At 38.6% G+C, this 20100-nt stretch overlaps 1 protein-coding gene across 7 annotated transcripts in view; it reads right to left on the bottom strand.

Annotated features, from left to right (window-relative positions):
• Window positions 1-19526, bottom strand: part of ADAM28 (ADAM metallopeptidase domain 28) — a 50863-nt gene extending 31337 nt beyond the window's left edge. For 4 of the 7 annotated variants that reach the window (XM_045853383.1, XM_045853384.1, XM_045853385.1 and 1 more), the window contains exons 1-8: window positions 19377-19526; window positions 15584-15687; window positions 9735-9811; window positions 8169-8247; window positions 6954-7030; window positions 5197-5374; window positions 2139-2210; window positions 1240-1311 (exon numbers count right to left, since the gene is read on the bottom strand). In XM_045853383.1, coding sequence (XP_045709339.1) covers window positions 1240-1311; window positions 2139-2210; window positions 5197-5374; window positions 6954-7030; window positions 8169-8247; window positions 9735-9811; window positions 15584-15687; window positions 19377-19428 — 711 coding nt within the window. In that variant the 5' untranslated portion in view covers window positions 19429-19526. The remainder of the gene's footprint in view (window positions 1-1239; window positions 1312-2138; window positions 2211-5196; window positions 5375-6953; window positions 7031-8168; window positions 8248-9734; window positions 9812-15583; window positions 15688-19376) is intronic. The other 3 variants (XM_045853386.1, XM_045853387.1, XM_045853389.1) reach the window with 3 other exon arrangements.
• Between the last annotated feature and the right edge of the window lie 574 nt (window positions 19527-20100).

Raw genomic sequence — 20100 nt, 5'->3', positions numbered from 1 at the left:
TGAATCCACTTTCATTTTCTTTCTATCCTTAGATCAGGCATCCCCAGTCCCCGGGCCACAGATCCATAGCAGTGTAGTCTGGTAGAAACTGGCCACACAGCAGGAGGTGAACAGCTGGTGAGCAAGCGAAGCTTCATCTGTATTTATAGCTGCTCCTCATCTCTTGCATTACTGTCTGAGCTCTGCCCCCTGTCAGATGGGCAGGTGGCATTAGATTCTCACAGAAACATAACCCTACTGTGAACTGAACATGCAAGGGATCTAGGTTGCACTCTCCTTATGAGAATCTAAAGCCTGATGATCTGAGAAGGAGCTGAGGCAGTGATGCTAGTGCTGGGTAATGGCTACAAATACAGATTATCATTAATAGTGAGGTTTGATGGCACAGAGACCATAATAAATTAATTGCTTGTAGATGCATATCAAAACCTTATCAGTGAGAAGCAAGTGACAATTCAGTTGCATCTGGTGGCAGGTTATAAAGCCATCCTTCCCACCCCAGTTCATGGAAAAAGTCCCTGGTGCCAAAAAAGATCGGGGACCACTTCCTTAGATGACTTTCAAGACACCACAAAGTGACCTATCCATTTCATATAAGCAGGCTAACTATATGTTCAACTAACAGGAAACTGAACATTAAGATTTAAATAGAAGGGATATAGAAATAGTTTTTTAAAAGATTTTGAAAATTAGGTGATAAAATCATGTTTGAAGGACAGAATCAGCAATTGTGTAGTCAAAATGGGCTTAAAATCTGAGTTCAAATTTTACCTCTACCTTTTTCTAACTTTGTGATTTTAGACAAGTTACTTTGTTTCTCAGAGTATAATTCCTTAGCATTGCTTGATGACTAAATGATACAAGGTATCGAAAGATGCTACTCTGCCACAGCTTCCATTATTTTGTTTGCTCTTCTATTTTCTTCCTTAGACTGGCTTTCCATTGAGATTTGTTTGTCAGCATTTTCTTACTGTGCTTTGGAAAAACATAAACCATGCAAACACTGTTTATATCTTCATGATCTGTGAATAGTGTGATATGTAGGTGAGAAATATATCTGTCACATAATAATAATATTTCATTATTTAGTAAAAGTTGTGGTCACCCTTCAAGAGCCATTCGGCAGTATTAGTCTTAAGACTATTGACTTTCTGTTCCTGCTTCATAGGTATCCCTAGCAACATCCAATGACACTGTTTAGCAAATTGTTAAAATCACATTTAATAAAATATATCATACCATATTGATGTAATTGACCATCTCGAACACCCTGTTTCTTATTTCCTCTGGATCTCGATTGTACTTGTTAAACTAAAAGACAACCAAGACAAAAAATGGGCATTGATGGAAAGGAACATAATAGGAAGGTGAAAAAGGCATCTTCAGTTTATTTTACTTATCAGTGGTCGTCATTCACGATCAGTTATACAAGTTAGAGGTTAGAAACAAGTGCTTCCTTATTTCTCTAAATTCAAGTGCTTTAGGAGTTAAGATGATGTTTTGTCCCCTAAAGCACTAGCTCAGTGTAAAGTGTGAAAGAATTATTATAAATGCATTTCAGTTAGATAACATAATTTCCTAAAGTGGACAAAATCAGCACAAGGAATAGCTTATTCATTAGAAAAATATGAACAGTAAATGAATGTAGTATAAGTGAAGTCAAACTTTTGGGCCTGAACTAATTAACTTAATCATATTATCAGGTTTAGAACATTCAATACATGAAAAATGCATTCTCATGAAGAAGAAAAACAATGGAAGCTACCAAAAAGTGCTTTTTTAGAAGATTCCATTCATTAGTCTTTTATATTTAATGCTCCCTTATAAGCATAATCTAATTTACCAATGATTTTCTGAGTTAACAGAAATCAAAATTACAAAGAAATTTAATTGAAACTAAGTTTGGAGTTCTAAAGACAGCAAAAAATTCAGTGTATCTGTGTCAGATTGTGTCCATTCCTGAAAAGAAGAAATCATGCCAGTCTAATTTAGGTCAAATGTCATATGTTCAGAACAATTTATAAAAAAGAATAGCTCATAGTCATGATGTTTTAAAACCAACCCATATAGTTAATATCTCATATAATAATTTAGGTAGAAAGAGGTTATAAAAGATATATTTATCTGGTATACTTTACCTCACCATTGTCCAGTACCAAATAATATTCTACGTACTTCTTCTGTTCTTGAACCTTCCGATCATTTAATTTCTGTAATAAATATAAAAAAATCACTAAGACAATTCTTTCTCTGCGAAAGTTGTTCTTTTATTAGAAATGTGTGATTTTGTAGGAGACTGGTTATTATCTAGGAATAAAGGATGACAGGATTACTATTTTAATTCTAATTAATCAGCCAGAATCATCTATAGACAAGGCTCAGAATGTCAGAGCTAGAAGTGATAGTCTAGCCTGACCCTTTTATTTTACCAAAGAATTTAAGTGATTACACAACTAATAAAGAGGAGTGCTTGAATTAAAACCAAAGTCTTCAGATGTGTTTGAACCGCGCACTTGCTGTACTGTCTTGTTATGAAACAAACTGACTTCAGTGTCCTCCTAGTGTTGTTCTAGTTGTTGTTTAGTGTCCTTTTATGCCTGGTCCAGTGAACATTCCCTCCTTACCAGTGACTGACGGGCAATACCCAAAGCCACCACAGAGTCCAGTCTGCTCTTCTCTTCAGAAGAGCTGGGTCTCTTTCCCACATGTCAAGCTTCCCTGTATTTTGCCTTCCTCTCCACAACACAAAATAAAATAAAGCAAAACAGTAACAACAAAATAACATGTTTTATAGTGGATTGGCCCATTGAAAAATAGCAGACATTATTTGTACTAAATAATAAATCATCATGCCCTGGCTGGCATAGCTCAGTGGATTGAGCATGGGCTGCGAACCAAAGTGTCACAGGTTCGATTCCCAGTCAGGGCACATGCTTGGGTTGCCGGCCAGGTACCCAGTGAGGGCCACATGAGAAGCAACCACACATTGATGCTTCTCTCTCTCTCTCTCCCTCTCCCTCTCCCTCTCTCTCTCTCTCTCTCTCTCCCCTTCCCTTCCCCTCCCTAAAAATAAATAAATAAAATCTTTAAAAAATAAAAAATAAATCATCAAAGTTTATTATGTTGCTTTTCTACAAGTACTTGCCTTTTATGAGGTAAATAAGCTGTTAACAGGAACCATTAAAAGAACAGGTTACAGAAGATAGACCTTTTAGGTATTCTCTAAGGAGATATAGACTCACCTCCCACCTTCCACAGGAGCAATATATGTATTTGCACTTACTGTGCACCAACAAGGCTCTGGGCACTGCAGATACAGCAGTGAAACAGACCTGCTCGGTGTGCTTAGGGAGTTCACAATAGACAAACAAGCACAGAGATGGCCAGCAGGCATGAGTGCTGTATGGAGGGTTAAACAGCATGGTATGAGATTGTGTGACAAGGTAGTCATTTCAGAATAGATGGTTAGAAAAAGCTTGAAAGCATTGGCTCTGAAGCTGACATATTAATGAAAATGAGGAAGGTCAGAGGAAGATAAATTGAAAGATAATTCCAGCAAAAAAAAAATACACAAAAAAGACTCCAAGGTAAATTGATGTTGACATGTGTAAAGTACAGCAAGAGTTTGTGTCTGTCAGAGCAGGGCAGTCACTGATGGATGGTAAGTATGAGATGGGGAAGATTGGAGAGGTAGTTGAGGTCCTAGTCATACAGGGGTCTGTAACTCAGGGTCAAGACTTTTTGCTGTTTTTGTTTGTTTGTTTGTTTCAATTTTATACTAAATGCAATGAGAAGCCATTACAGGGTTTTAAACTGAAAAGTGACATTGTGATTTAGAATCAAGCAATCACTCCAACCGTTGCGTGGAGGTGGATTCTACTGAGGCTGGACTGTGAGCGGGAAGTCGGGTGGAGGACATTGCAGTGGGTATAGTGATAGGGGTGGTGCCATGCGGCAGTTGGGAAGAGGGAACAAAGTGAAAGACCTGGACTATGTGGAGGCATTGGCTGCTGGATACCATATGAAGAGGGGTGAACGAAGCAAGAATCAAGGCTGGTTTCTGGATTTGGGCCTGAGCACATGATGAATGGGGGTACTGAAACAGGGGAGAACAAGGGAGAAGCAGATTTCGTTGGGGGCTCGGAAATCAGTAGTTCTGTTTTGACCACACTAAGTTTCCGATATTAGACACTCCACTGGATGCATGAAGTAGACAGTTAATTATTAATATTCTGGCCTTCAAAGGAGAGTCCAAGGCTGGAGGTGTATATTTGATAGTGATTAGTGCAGAGCTCCTGTTTAAATAATACATAGAAGGATAAGATTACCTAGAAGGAATATATAGATAAAGTAAAGAATGGGACAGACCCAGGATTGAGTTTTATGAGGAGCCTCTAATATTTAGCAGTCAACCAGTGGAGAACTGAGAAGGCACAGCACCAATGAGACAGGAGAAAACCACAAAACACAAAACAAACAAACAAAATGATGTCATGGAAGCATGGTTATTTGCACATGGTTAGCAAAGGATTGAGACAGAGATGAAGTCTATACCAGCTAAAGTAGGAAGTCAACACTCATATAGCTAAGAGTGGTTCTTCTGGCTGGTAGCATTTAAACACCCAGCCAGTTGAACCCAACAACAATTTTTATTTTATTCAAACCAATTCTGTCCAGTGTTTATAGACATTCATTTATGGACAAATGTTTACAAACATTTATAAGAGATTACTTTTCTGTGACTGGAAGCTGAATTCCATAAATGAAAGCACATTCTAAGTTCCTGTGGGCAGATCCTATAAGATCCTATATTTATTTTGTTTGCTGCTACATCCCCAGTGCTTATGGCAGTACTAGAAGAAAGGTTTGTTAAATGAGTTCATTCGTAAGGACTGTAGGATATTTTATCTCAAAGTAATAACAATACTTGACACCATCGTATGTGGCAGTATTGTGAAAGTTGCCTGCCCTAGAGGGCAAGCCTTACACTCCTTTTAGCCCTAGCGCATTGTTGTTCATAGTAGTTGATCCATAAATATGTATTAAAGCAATGTACAAGGTTTTAATGTCTCCCTAACTACTAGTTTCAACAATGACCACAAAATTTCAGTAAAGTGCAGTTGCTAAGACTGAACTCAGGACAGACAGGACGGGATACACAAGACCATTCCACATAAAAAAGAAAGGTATGCATACAACCAGACTGGTGGCAGGTGGGGCCACATGTGCCCATAGCAAGTCATCTGCCCCACAGGTGGCATCAGTCTTCTTTGCTTCGGGATCGTGCATGAAGAGTGCATGTTCCTGTTCATCCCAATTTGTGGGACTTAAAGGTTTAATGAAGTACCTTTCTTCTCCCTGACTGAAGTAGCCCCTGAAAAACATGAGAATCCAGGTTTCTTTATTCCTGCATCTGAGTGCTATATTTGACAGACTCCAGAAAGTTAACATGGCAAAAACATTCCAAGCTCATGGCTGCAGAACACAATGCAGCATTACAGCTGAAGATCCCCATAGAGAAGAGCTAAACTATTTTCTCTGTGAGGAAATGGAGCCTTTTGGGAACAAGTGACTACTGCAATCTTATAGCTAACCTAGGTCAGAGCTTACACTAGAATGAAATTTCCTGACTCTTGGTCCAGTGCTCTTCCAATTCCCTTGCCTTGTCTGCCCTCAAGGTGTACTGAAAATGAAAGAGATTTTGGGGTCTTATAAACAAGAATTAAAACTCTGGCTCTATCACTTATTAGCACTGATACCATGGGAAATTACTTAATCTCACATAGCTTCAGTTTTTCCATCCATAAAATGAGAATAACAATACCTACAATATGATGGTTATAAAAATGGAAGGATATAATAGGTAAAGCATGTAAGCAATGAAAAATACCAATTTCATCTTAATTCTCTCTGCTGAAGCCCAAAGCTACATTTCATTCAACCAAAATTTAATAGCCACACATCATTCATTAAGCATTAGACTAAAGACAGATGGGAGAGTCATGGTTTCTCTTCTCTTAGAGCTTATATTCAAATAATGAAGACAGATGTAGATGAAACAATTACATTTGATTCACAAGTATATAATCATATGACAGATATCTAATATATGTAATTAAAACAGATAATTCCTAAGAAGAAAAAGCAAAGAATGTATGACAGACTAAGTATACATAGAATTCGCATATAAGAAGGGATGTGGAGAGATAAAGTAGGTGGTTTAGTGCAATGTCTGCATAAAGATCACAGTTGTTTGGATGGGGATGTGGCAGTAGAGAGAGAATGCAGTGAATAATCTCAGAAAATATTTGGAACATATAAGCAATAGGGCTTGATAATGGATTGAAAATGGGTAGTTGAGGGGCAATAAGTCATCAAGAACTCAGGTTTCTGGATTGGGCAAGTGGCTGGGTTGATTATACAATTCACTGAGATAAGAAATACTGGAAAAATTCCAGATTTTGGAGAAAATCATTAGCTTGATTGAGATTTCATTGAGATATCCAGGTATGGGAGAGATATGGAGATATGAAAGGGAAAATGAGATAATCAAGTCTGGGCACCAGAAGTCTGTATATCCTACTGTTGGCAGATACACAGGGAACCCTTAACACAGAGAAAAAAATGGCTATGACAGGCATGGGTAGGTCAACCTGGAGACTGTAGAGTGAAGAGAGAAGGTGAAAAAGAGCTCCCATTTAAAGGTTCTGACTTTAAAACACAGACTCAAAGCCTCTATTTTGAAAACAAGCAAACAATCAAACAAAAGCAATTCAGAAAGCAGTTCTGGTTTGTCATTTATAAACTGTTATCAACAGGAGCCATGTTTCCTTCAAACCTCAAAATTTTTAGCCCTTAGAATTCACATTCATCTAGGTATGATTAAGTCTATCTGATATTAGTTTTATTAAACACACACCATCAAAGACACACAAACCACAATGAAGTCTTACCTGAGACCCCTACACGTGCTGATGCTAGCTTCAGAAAAGTTTGCATTAATGATGTGCCCTTGGTAATAACAGTCGTCCTCAAGAAAAGAGGAAAGGGGTTTTATAAGGGAGAGTGTGCATGTGTTTTAGACCCACTGCTAAACTTAAACTTAAAATCTCAAAATAGGATCTATAATGGTTTTAAATCATTTTATGCTGAATAACAGTCAATGTAGGGATATTGAAAGCATTTTTAAAGTTTTTTTATGGTTAAAATCTTTACTATTTAGTTAATGATCTCAAATGTCTACAAAGTGTTAACTAAATGTTGGTGTGAATGCTGGTGCTGCAGAGAAAGGACAAGAGGGTAAATACAGTCTGGAAGAAACCAACTTACAGACGTATGTTTATGCACCATTTTACCTGAGCACCCCAAACATCAGACATTCATTCTTTTCTTCGACTGATTGCTCATCATTTTTTTCTAACAACTGTGAGCTATTTCCAATGAGTGTGTTATTCAGATTGTGTTAATATTTCTTTATTTATCCCAAGAGTTTCACCAAAGTGGATTAGTATTGCATCCCCTGCCTCCATTTGGAGCAAAATACCCAACCCTAACCCTTTTTCACATGTATGTTCTTCTGTCAAGTAAACCCTTCTACTTTTGGAGAGATGAGGTATCAGCCCATGTACACCCATGTGTGACTGTAGAATTTTATGGAAGAGACTGTGTGAAGGCTTTCCAATAGAAAGCAGGCCTCTGAAAAGGTGGCAATGTTAAAACACTTTCATGTTATTTCACACTGAGTCATCTCTGAATGAGAAGGAAGAGTGGAAATTGTTTAAAGAAAATACAGAATTTTACAATTCTACCATTGAGGAAATGATCTTGGGTTGGAGAGATTACATGATCTAGGGAGGTGACAGGCATTAACTAGGAACACCAGAGGTATGATTCTTCCATCTTCTAATGAAAATAAGAAGCTCCTTCTGTCCACTCTCCTGTAGGGACAACTTTGAGCCTGGAAAGTGTTACCATGGTTGTCGTCAAGGAATGATTTTGTTTTTGTCAGACTCTCCAAATGATGGAGGATCAATTAAGAATTGACTACTAAATAAAGCACTAATGCCATAAATACTGCTTCTCTTTCCCTATTTGCTTGGCAATGACATTGCATTTGGATGTGTGGGTCAAATCCCAATTAACATTCAGTCTGGGACACTCTATTTTACCATGATCTGTGGGCTGGCGGTGACCTCCTTTCCAAAGGAATTATAGTGTGTTTCCGTGTAGCCTGGTGCACGGATGTCCCTAGAGAAAAAGCAAAAGAAAGTCATGATTACTCATGCTGATTGCAAAGTTCAGTGATCAAAGGGAGCACTTTCACCAGTGAGCAGTCAAGTTTTAACTCCTGAACTCTTCTGAACCCCTGAGGACATGCCCCAGCATGAAAGGGACACTTAAAACGGAGAGAACGAGAGGGGCAGGGACCTTCATGAGCAGTATGGGACAGTGTCTGCTTGCTCACCAGACTGTGCATGCTGATCTGAGGAGAGATTTGAGGAAGAAAAGAAACTGAGAAGGGGATAGTGGGTAAAAAAAAAAGTCTGAAAAGAGCAATGCTCCTCACCAGTTTAAGAGAACTGTGTTTCCACCTAGCCCTTTTAGTTACCAGTGACTATTAAAGTTTATTGAAAATTAACTTGCATTTGGTAGTTAGGGCCCTTCCATCATTCTGCCAAGCTTCTTAAAATTCTTTCAGTCACCCTCTAGAAAATAGGAGTCTGAGTACATTTGTAAAAGAGGTAGCGCAAAGAGAAAAGGAAGTAACTTATATGTATCAAATTCTGTACCTATACTGCTCACTGGGTTAGGACCTGTTACAGGAGTCATTTAATATAATCTTTTCAACCATCCTAGAAGGTAAATATTATTCTATTTATTTTTTAAATAAGATTAAATAGTTCAAGTGGCATGACATTATATTTAGGTCTGCCTTAACCCCAAGCCTATATTACTTCCATTACACCATACTATTTTTGAACTCCAATCAGTTGTGATTTTTTGCAAGAGGTGACAGTATGTTTGTCTATCTTGCTGTCCTATATAGAACAACTGAGGGACTCAAAGAGCTTGAAAGCACAGGTTAGGAAAAACTATTTTTGAAACAGTGTAGATGGAGGATGATCCATATCTGGGTGAGAGTTAAGGCTGTGAAACTTGAAAAAGAATGTGGACTTTTGATGAACAGGACAAAGAGTGTGAAGGAGTGAGAGCCCAACATAATGTGCGAGAGGGATGGCCAGGTTAGTGGGCAGCTGGGTGGAAGGCCCGTCAGCTCTGGAGTCCGGCCAGCCCAACTTGGCTTCGCCACGGACTGCTTCTTTGGCCCCAGAGTTTATTTAATGTATATGTCTTAGTATTTTTCCCCAATAAAAATGCTTGCAAATTGTTTTAAAATCTAATCTTTCAGTGCTAGAATAATAAAGTGAAATAATGTAGGGGAACAGTTAAAAATCGATAGCTATTTTATAGAGTTTGATAAAATGTATGTCTGCTTGCACCTCATTCATCGTTTTATTATTAGAAGTATCAAAATACTTGTAAACTGTTGTTTTACCCAGTGTGTTCCTATGACTTCAGTAGGAATAAATATTATTGGGCCAGTTGAGAGCCAAAGCGGGCTATGAGGTCTATGAGGTTTCTGTGAGCCATAAGGAACAACAGACTCCATTACCACACTTCCCACTTGCTGACTTGCTGTTGGTGAGGATTATATCAGAAGGAAAGACACTTACTTGGATTTTTTCAAATAAAGCACTGCTATTTTTCCATTAACTGTCATTTCATATTTCAATTCAGTTTCAAACTTTTCCTGCAAAAATGCACAAACATTTGCTGGTAATTAAAAACACACACAAATATTCATTTTGCTAGGCCTATCTGTTTAATCATTAGTAAGCAATGCCTGTTTTTCATCAACAATAGTCTGTTTAATGCTAAATGTCTGTTGCTTCCTCTTTTAACAAATCAAACTAAATAGATAAATTATCTCTGAGACCTGTATATCCATCCATCTACCCATCTATCCATTCATTTATCCATCTATGCATTTTATGAATATTATTTGGGTGCTAGTTATTTGCAAGTTATGGTTTGGTTCTGGAAATTTAACTCGAAGTAACAAAAAAAATGGTATCTGCTTCCATAAAGCATATTATCAAGTAAAAAGACAGACAATAAAAATAAGTTACATTGTATGATGAATACTATAAAGATGGAAGCAATGTAGGATGTCTAATATCCTAAAGGAAGGAAAGGCTTTCCTGGGGAAGGAATGTATAAGCTGAGATAGGAATTAGGCAGGTGAAGCAGGGTGGGGAAGGTATTTGAGAAGAAGAAACGGTACGCACGTAGACCCAAAGACCTCTAAGGCTCTCCCTGGTGATTTTTAGTGTGAGATCTTCTTCAGGCTCAGTGGAGGTCAGAATATGAGCAAAATAACAGGAATATATACCTTAAGGCAGGAAGAAGTCATCAGGAATAAAGAAAAAATATTTCCTCAGGTAAACCATATGAAATAGGAGAACTAGTTTAAGTTTAGAATTGTAAGAGTTCTGTCCAGAAAGTAGCCAGCCATTTACTGTGAGAAATAGTGACATTTATTGAAGGCAATACAAGATACAAGAAACATTTTACATAGGACAATGATGCTTCAGTCCCCTTCAAAGCAGGCACCTTCCCAATTAAAAAGCAGAGTTAACATAGTCTTGATCTTGCTGCAACTTTGCAGCACCTTCTTCAGGCATGGAGAACCAGGTGACATCCGTTGGGATGACTGGGCCTTCATTTCCAGATCATAGACATAGACCCATGATTCATCTGCAGTTATGATCTTCTTGGGGACATCTGGTTCACTGGTAGTGGTTTGAATAAAGTCATCAGCAACTTCAGCATGATGTTCTTTCTGCTCTGATAGCAGAAGCTGCAGAACAAATTTTGCCTCCATGTGTTTCATGCCAAGATTATGAGTCAAAAATCTAGAACACAGTAGTTTTCAAAATCCCCAGGTCAGCTTCTAGTTCTTGCACTGTCAGTCACCGATTTTTGTTGATTGCAGCCTGTACACATTCAACATTCTCAGGTGTTCTGCTCATTGCAGACCTTCCAGAATGTGGATCACTTTAAACAGACTCTCAACCATGTTTGAAGCATTTGTACCACACTTTTATTTGAGCTTCCCTCACTGCATCATCCCTGAAAACCTTCTGAAGCATCTGAATATTTTTCATGGAGGAATGTTCAAGCTTAATGAAAAATTTGATGCAGATTCAAATTTTGAATCTACTCACTCAGTCATTCTGAATGCAACAACCACACAGTACACATGCTCATTCAATGGCATCTACTGCCCTCACTGACTAGCACAGTGAAGTTGTCATTGTTCATGCATATGTGTTCCAATCCCTTCTCCTTAGCTGCCATGTTACATCAATGTCACACAAACCATTCTTGTTATATTAACAATGGCTGGACTTGTTCCGGACAGACCTCTTATATGTAGAAGAAGCTATAGAAGACTATGCAGAAGATTGTATTGGGTACCAAGTCTTGGCTTTGTTCTATAAAACTAGGTTATTAGCCTGATTACACCCAACATCTAAACATTCACTGGGAAGTGTCAGGTCATTGTTATTAAAGATATCTACATACGGCAGATAACATGACTGAAAACCACCCGAGGCTGCACCTGATGCCCAGCTTCTCTTCTGCCATCCCTCTCCTGGCCAGAACAGTACCCGAGCTCATCGACACCTACTAGTGCATTAGACTCATCAGGTCAGGGGTACCACACAGAGGTTTGCCATCTTCAAGGTCATCTGTGTTGACCCCTATTTCCTTGTAATTATCAATTATCGGTGTCTTTGCTGGGGTCAAAAGTCCATGACCATAAATATCCTACAATGTGGGCCTAGATGGACTAAGGCTGCTATAAATTAGTTCATTTTCATGAATAACAGCAGGTCCAAAATAAACCGTGAGGGTGAAAAACAAAATTCACAAGGAATCACTATAATCACTCATTATTCAGGTTTAAGAAAGACTAGATAGAATGAAAATACTGGAGGGATATAAGATGAACTTCTAACCAGAAGTTTTCCAGATACCTGTTTCTATTAGAAATAGAGTTTTAGTGGATCCTCACCTAAAAATATTACCTAGAGGCTGATTTAGAAAATAGACATTGCTTTTGGAGTGGGAGGTTTGGCCAACACTAGAACAGAGGTTATAGATGAGAGGAAACAACAGCGAAGAAAACCAGAGTTTCTATGAAGTGGGGTGCCCTGGGGGAGGGCATGACTGTGCTTCCAAGTATGATCCAAGGTGAAGAGCAATGCCTGCTCATAAGAAGTGTGTCCAGCCTGTGTCCTCTCTGGGTTCCGAACTAGGAGTTAGAAGAGGAAAAATGCGCCTTGGTTTATAGAACATCCACTGGAAGGAAATGATGTGGAGTTTATTGCCTTAGTTTAGCTGGTCACAGGGATGTAAATATATGCAAATTTTCTCCAGAAAGCAATGCCTTGGGCAAGGTTAAGGGAGTAAACTAGGAAGTCCCTGGTCATGCATGGTCCTGAATGGGAGCAGATCTGTAAAGTCAGGATGCTGCCCACAGGCACACAGGAAACAGCAAAGGAAACCCTCAGGGAGGATCTTAATTCAAGTCTTGCCATAATATACAGAGAATCCAAGACTTCCACAAACCCTGGTAGCCCTAGCTAAGGCCTGAAATTGTTTCTAAAAGAGGGGGAGCATTATGCTGCCACATTCTATTTTATGGAATGAGCCAAAAGCAAGATGATTTTGGCCTCTAAGGACGTGTGTGAGGTAGAGGCTGAATTCTAGGAAGAATAGTGACCACCTTTAGTAGGTAAGTTCCCAATGACAAGGAACTTGATTATTTGTTGAGTACATGTTTGTGCAGCTCTATGGGAAATGCACTCCAGTTATACTTCTTCATTTGTTTGTCCATTTCTCTACTTATTCATTTGCTCATTTACTCGAATCCTTGTTTAGTTTCCCTATGCCATACATTTAAATACAATCAAGAATACAATCTGCAATCATGAATAAAACATTCAAGGTTCTATCCTGGTGTTTAGTGAGCCCTCCAAAAAGCTTGTCAAAAGATTATTTCATTCCAGAACAAATTGTAAGTCATGGCCAGTTGTGTTGAAGTTAGAAAAATGGAGCCATGCCTGTGTCACCACGGACAGGCGACGCTGGTGCCTGGGTCTCCTGTCCAGGGCAGGGCACAGCTGTCTAATAAAAAGTACGAGGGTCCAGGAGGCCTTGAAACGTGATTAATCTAGACGGAGGGCCAGGCGGCACCACCGGGATACAGAGATCCTCTTGGTCACATGCATTATGAATTCTGGAGGTTTCAAGTATTGCTCATCACTCTTTTACACAAAGAAGAACAATAGTCTCAATAAAGAAACCACAAAAATAACTTCCAAGACCTCGGTTTATATCTGTAAGACAGTGTTGTTATTTGTTGTGCTCTGTTCCTGAGCAAAAAGAGAACATTCTAAGTCAGGGGGAAGCATGTGCCTGCTGTGTGGCGGATGAGAACATCACTAGATTTAGGGTCGGCAGACAAGTGTGATACGCAGAACTCAGTGGCCCTGACAGAGCGGGGCTGAAATATCAGACGTGTGGCAGCATGGGGCCTTCTCTGTGCAGATGGGACAAGGGCTGGAATCGGAGAGAGATGTCTCTGGTGTAGTTCTGCACATTCACAGGGAGATAACAGAAGCCACATGGTATGATTGCCAGGTAAGATCCAGGTCACCAGTGAAACTAGAATGTCAGATAAACAGTGAATAAGTTTGCAATTTTAGCATGTTGGGTACAATATTTGAGACTATTAATAGTACAAAAGCATAACTTGTCTATCTGGCATTCAAATTTAAGTAGGTATCCTGTATTTCTGTTTGGTAAATCTATAGGACAGGGGCTGAGAGACAAGGATGGAAGAGAAACAGAGGCATGGCGAAGACATAGGAAACACTTTTTTATTGCCCTCAGTGGTTTCAAGCCCAGAAGAGAAAATTATACACACTCTCATACAAATATACACACACACTCACCACCACTATAATAAAATCAACATTTAAAAAAAGCAAAGACCAAATGGTATTACTCTGACTGTGTGAAAGCAAGGTTTTAGAAAAGGAATCTATCTTTCATCAAGAAATGGAAGATGGCCTGAGCTTCGCCGATAGAGAAGAGCATCTGAAGTAGTGAGAACTCCAGAAGAGAGGGCCTACAGTTGTGCAAGCATATTATAATGAAAGGCTTAAGAATAGCTAGGATGACTAAAAAGGGGATTATGTTGAGAAGCAGAAAGACAACAAAAATGGCTTAACAAGCCATAGCATTAAGTACAAAGTGCCTCAAAGTAGAACATGATTGGGTTACAGAGGCTAGCATCATAGCATCTTCTTGAACAGGGAGCAATGACTGCATCCTTGCTTTGCTATAGAAGATAAACAGGACTATTATTGGCTCAACTTTCAAACAAAGAATTTGAAGTCGTGTGCATGTAAATTTACACAGGGAGAGTGAACAAAGCTAAGACATAGACACAAGCCCTCTGAGTTCAGATCCCTTACACTTTCACCTAAGTTTCACACAGCCAGTTATCAGAATAGTAGACTAGATAAATAGGTATTTTCAATAAATATCAAGCCTATTGAATCAACTGCATCCATCTACTCATTTAACAAATTGATTGATCATATAGTATGTACCAACAACTACTTTATGGTTTTTCATCAAAATAAACTGTTCCAAATCTTAAATGTACTTTTACGTTGTAAAGAACTCACTATATAACTGATGAAAAATGCTGGACATGTATTCAAATTGTTCTCCCAATTTTCAGTGAAGAAAGGTGTGGGACATTATCCAGTGAGTTGCATCTTACAATAGATGGATGCAAGGTATTATTTGTGTCTCATTTAGTTGGATTTTCCTGGCTCCTCGAAGAAGAGTTCCAGGTGTAGGTAATTAGAAAATTCTTGTTGAATGAATCATTGTTGTAGCTTTCCTCTTTCCTCTTTTGACTGAGAATGTGTCATTTCATTAAGTAGCAAGATTTATACAAACTTGAATTAGTCGCCTGCCTTTTTCAAAAAGACAAAGGTAAATGTCATGGTTAATTATAGTACTTAATTTTAATTTAATATGCATGCATGTACACATTCACCCACAACATTTTATTTCTACTTCAGTTTTAATGTTGATGGTTTTGTTTGCCTGTGTGTCTATAGATATATGGCTAATAAATTGCATCAAATTTCTTTGGGAATACACAGAATATATATTACCATAAGAACTATCCAAAATTAACTGTATAGGTATATATTACCATAAGAATGTTAAATTTTACTCTGTATGACTTTAGACAGTTTGTCAGGACCTTAATGTACAAAGTAAGGCAGAATGTTGCATTTTTGTGAAGATTAATAAACATATTATAGGTCAAAAATAGACACAAATGTGTGTATATATGTGTATGTGTATTGATATGTTAAATATAGTTGTTCAAGTTTTTTCGTCTCTGCTAAACCAAAAGCTGCACCTGCTGGTCTGGCTCCTTGGCCTCTCTTTCATGTAGTGGATGAACTCTTCTGGGATAAACCACTTCATATTTCTTTCCCCCAGGGAAATCATTCAGAGCAGTTACTGGAAAAAAAAGAAGTAAGAGAGAAGCTTTAGCTGAGAAGAACCATGGCAGACTGGCTGGAAATGGCCCTCCTTGTGCGCTTCTGAGGAAGGGAGCCGCACGCAGGGAGTCATCCTGTCAGAGAGTGGCTGAAGCCCGGGCACCAAAGAGGTCCTCAAATCAGAGGTCCGCTCTTCCTTGCAAATCTTTGCTTTAACCAATAGCTTCAAATGTTCCCCCACTGAAAATATTTATTTTTAAACTTTTATTGATTTTTATTTGTTTTTAGAGAGGGGGGAGGGGAGGGAGAAAGAGAGGGAGAGAAAGTTCAGTGTGTGACAGAAACATCACACACCCCCCGGTGGGGACCTGGCCTGCAACCCTGGCTTGTGCCCAGGAGTTGAAGCGGGGACCTTTCAGTTCACAGGTCAGCACTCAGTCCACTGAGCCACACCAGCCAGGGTGGTCCTACTGAAAATATTTCTTTTGCATTTTCCCACTTCTCTTCATTGTTTTGAATCCCCTGCAGAGGAATGGAGCAAGCAGTGTAGAGAGAAGCCGGCAGAGAAAGCAGGAGACAAATGAGCCCTCTACGAAAAGTCAGTGGCAGAGTAGTTGAGCTGAAGTGCTCTCAAAACTACACAGTGTCAGATTCTAATATATTTTCCTTGGGTTTTCCAATAGCAGTGTTTTACACTAACGAAGCAAAGGCTCCAATACCAGCTCCACAGAATGGGCTGGCTTTTTGCAGTACAGACAAACCTGCATAAAACACATAAAAATATTTTTTAAAATGTGAGAAACAGATCAATAGAACAGTATCAGTGGTCAGGAAGGAAATTTCTGAGCCTACTATTATATCAAAAGAGAATCGAACATTTATCTCATCTAACCTTCTATCTGCCACTCGGATTCTCATTTCAACATTGTATCCAGAAGTTATTTTTGAGGGAAACTCAGTTTTTCTAAAGCTGACACACGGCCCAGCACCGGTGCTGTGCAGACTGGAGCCGGAGGAAATGCCAGCGGACCTGCGCTCTGGCTGCTGAAGAGGCTGCAGGTCCACGAGAATGCAGATGCAGCCGGAACCAGGGCCCAATCCAAAGACTTACGGACCCTCTGTGTAAACTAAAAGGTTCTCTAAAGGTGGCCCTGGTTCACTGCAGCACTCAAACCTACTTTCTATGGTAGAAGAAATTTATGTTACTATGGTTGACCTTTTAACAAGTAGAACTGAGTATTTTTGTTAGTTCCCTTGGATAACTGTACAAAGATCCTAATAGGCTCCAAAGAATACATATTTATTAAAAATTTTTTTCATTACAAACTAAAGCAGAAGTTTTCAAAATTCCTAGGGATATCAATTTTCTTTTATCATTTTAGGATAGCTTTATTTCATTTGATCACTCAGAACCATTTATATCTAACTTTGAAAGATTTTTTAAAAAGTGATTAAATTGTCTAAAAACCCATTTGATCAAAAATGGGGTGTTAAATTGAGGTAACACCTTTCCAGTCAGTGGCCTGAGATTTCAAAAACACTTAAAGCCATGGCAGCAACATTAGAATACCTTAACTTTGGGTTTAGTTGGGGTTTTTAAATATTTGAAAAGATAGGGCAAATTAAATGTTCTCTGGCCAGTTCAAGTAGTTTTCAATGTTATACCAATGAATACAGAATCCCCTATAATATCTTCAAAGAGGTAATGATCATTTGGATAAAGTTCTAATATCTCATGATAAAATAAGTCTCATCACATAGTCACACTTCCAGAACATCACAAGTTCCCTCAGGCACTTGCTATGACAGAGATAATCACTGGCCATCTTTTATTTCTATACAGTTAATTTTGGATAAAATAAAATAATAACACTAGTTATAAACATTGTCATAGCTGAGTTTCAAAAGCCTAGGAAAACACATTTAATCAATTATTGTGTTTTCCCTGAGTGAAAATTTTTGTAATTATCACAATTATTTCAAAATAATATGTTGAGGTAAGAAACTTACTCCTGCCAGAAATTAACTAACAGTATCAACACAGTTCTCTATAGCCTCCTGTAACTCTGTGATACCGACAAGCCCCGCACCAGGAGGCGCCCATGCTGGTTGGTTGGTGGACTGGATCCAGTCCGTGCAATTAGTCCCCTTAATATGGAGCTCCCAAAGCCATATAGTCACCAATGTTGCAAACAGAGTAACCCTTTTAAAAATACTGAATGAAAACAATTATTTTCATCCATAATACACATTCTGATAGGAAATATCTAAACTGCCCTCAGGTCATAAAATAATACCTACCCAACTGATTCTTTTTATAAAAGCACAAAGCCATAATAACACGCACACATTCCCATTGAGAAGTGGTAAGAACAGGCCAATCCAACCAACACAGGTTTTCTTTGATAGACACGCCGATCTCCATGCTTCTACTCAGTACATAAATTGTAATGTTTCATAGACTCTGAAATTACTAACTGGCTCTCAAATGTGGAGTTGAAATACACAAGTCAGTGAAGAAATTTATTTTCAACTCTTTGAGGGTGGAGTATTTCCAAATAGCAAGCAAAATAAATCAATAAATAACATAAACCAGAATATTTTTTAAAAAAGTCTTTGGCAACCTCTCACTTTCTTCAGTTTGAAATGAACGATTTCTATCTCTTCCCAAACTCTTGCAACATAGTGCATTCTCTAAAGAAAACAGACTGACTTTCCCTTAATGGCCCTTCATTTTCTGAACTCAGGAAGGCCCCCGAGCCAGTGTGGGTTGAGATATAATAAATTACACGGCAGTTAGAGAGATGCAGCAGACCTTGATACTGTTTGGCTCATTCATCCTTACCGCTGATGCTCTCTCCCTACACAGGCTAATTATTTTGAAGCCTGTGGAATAAACACAACTAACTGCCATCCGGGGAATATACAAATTGCAGCTGTAACACAATGTGTTTCTACTAATTTGTTGTTAATACTTGCTTCCTCTCTCCCACAGAACTCACATACTGGATTAGTTTGGACTAACAAAACTAGATGAAAATAAGAAGAAATCTGTTGTTTTGGTTTGGCTTAGATAATTATTTTTATGTTTATTAGTTATTAAGAAGTTAAAAGTTGTTGACAAGATGAATATAACAGACATTGACCTGGATTACTTTGATCAAGTAATAACGCAATGCTTTAGAAAATAAAATTGGTCAAGTATTTATTTCTAAATTACTCATACTTATTATCACCAGAAATGAAAGAACTAAATATGAAAATGTGAACTCAAAAAGACAGGGCCAGCCAACCGGTCTGAATAACAATAGCAAATGCACTCCAAAGCCTTCCACGCAGCAACAGAGAGTCAAATCCACTGACTCTTTGCCGCTCTAAAAATGACAAGGTGAGTTTTGATGAATTTCACTTTTGGGCTCAAGATTCATATTCGTTATTTAAGTTATGCTGAATGAAATCTTCCACTTGATTTCCATATTCTCAGATCATATATGTAAATATTGATTAAAGACATCTCTTTGCCTCTTATTTACATTGAGTGTTTATATCAGTCAATGTCCATCCCTGCCCCCCAAAAGAAAAAATGCAGCAGATTAAAACCTGCCCAACTAGCTAGCAAAATTTGTTAAACAAATATATTTGGAGAAGATGAAAAGCAAGCAGCTCACTGATGTGTTTCATAGAACCTAAAAAGAGCTAAACACCTACCTGGGGCTGAAGACAGGAAGCAAGTGGCCACTAACAGAAGGCCTTGCAACATCCTGGGCAACCCCAGGAGCCTGGCGTCTGTCCGTCTCACTCAAACAGACCAGCACCGCTTGGTCTTCTGCTGCCACCTGTCCAGTGAGACAGAAGGAAACTCCCAGGCTCGTTCTTGTCTCTGCTTCAGGAAGTGTTTACCAAAGGTGTTGCATAACCTTGAAGCTGTGATCCTGAAACAATGGCACTGGCAGGTGGAAGTTCTCACTGCCTCCCGGTACAAAGATTCCTTTACCATAAGCTATGGTTTTTCTTTTCTTCTTCCCACTCAAAAGTAGTGCATTTCCAACATATTGCTATAGCCCAACAAGCCATCATGAGGTAACAGCTTCAATATCTTGATAAATGTGTGTATTTTTTATGATACAGGTAAGGACATTCCTGCTTTGAACCCATATTTCAGACTGTGTAATTCCTGTGTTGTAAGTTCTGAGATATTGGGAAAGCCCCCCCCCCTTTAAATACACACCTGATACCATTTGAAATGCATGATATATAGTGTCACTAATTCTAACAAAAGCTTTTTTGAGTCATGTCTCAGCTCTCCAAACTACATATGAGGAAACCGAAGCCCAGAGGTGTAAAGAAAATGGTCCAGGGGAAGGGTTTACAGGAACAAGTATAAAGGACACATGGATAAAAACTAGGGGTGGGTGGAAATGGGAGGGAGGAG

This window comes from Phyllostomus hastatus, unplaced genomic scaffold (assembly GCF_019186645.2).
Source record: "Phyllostomus hastatus isolate PE091 unplaced genomic scaffold, TTU_PhHast_1.1 phas_contig_98, whole genome shotgun sequence".
Taxonomy (NCBI): Eukaryota; Metazoa; Chordata; class Mammalia; order Chiroptera; family Phyllostomidae; genus Phyllostomus; species Phyllostomus hastatus.
This window is presented reverse-complemented; position numbering and strand designations above follow the sequence as displayed.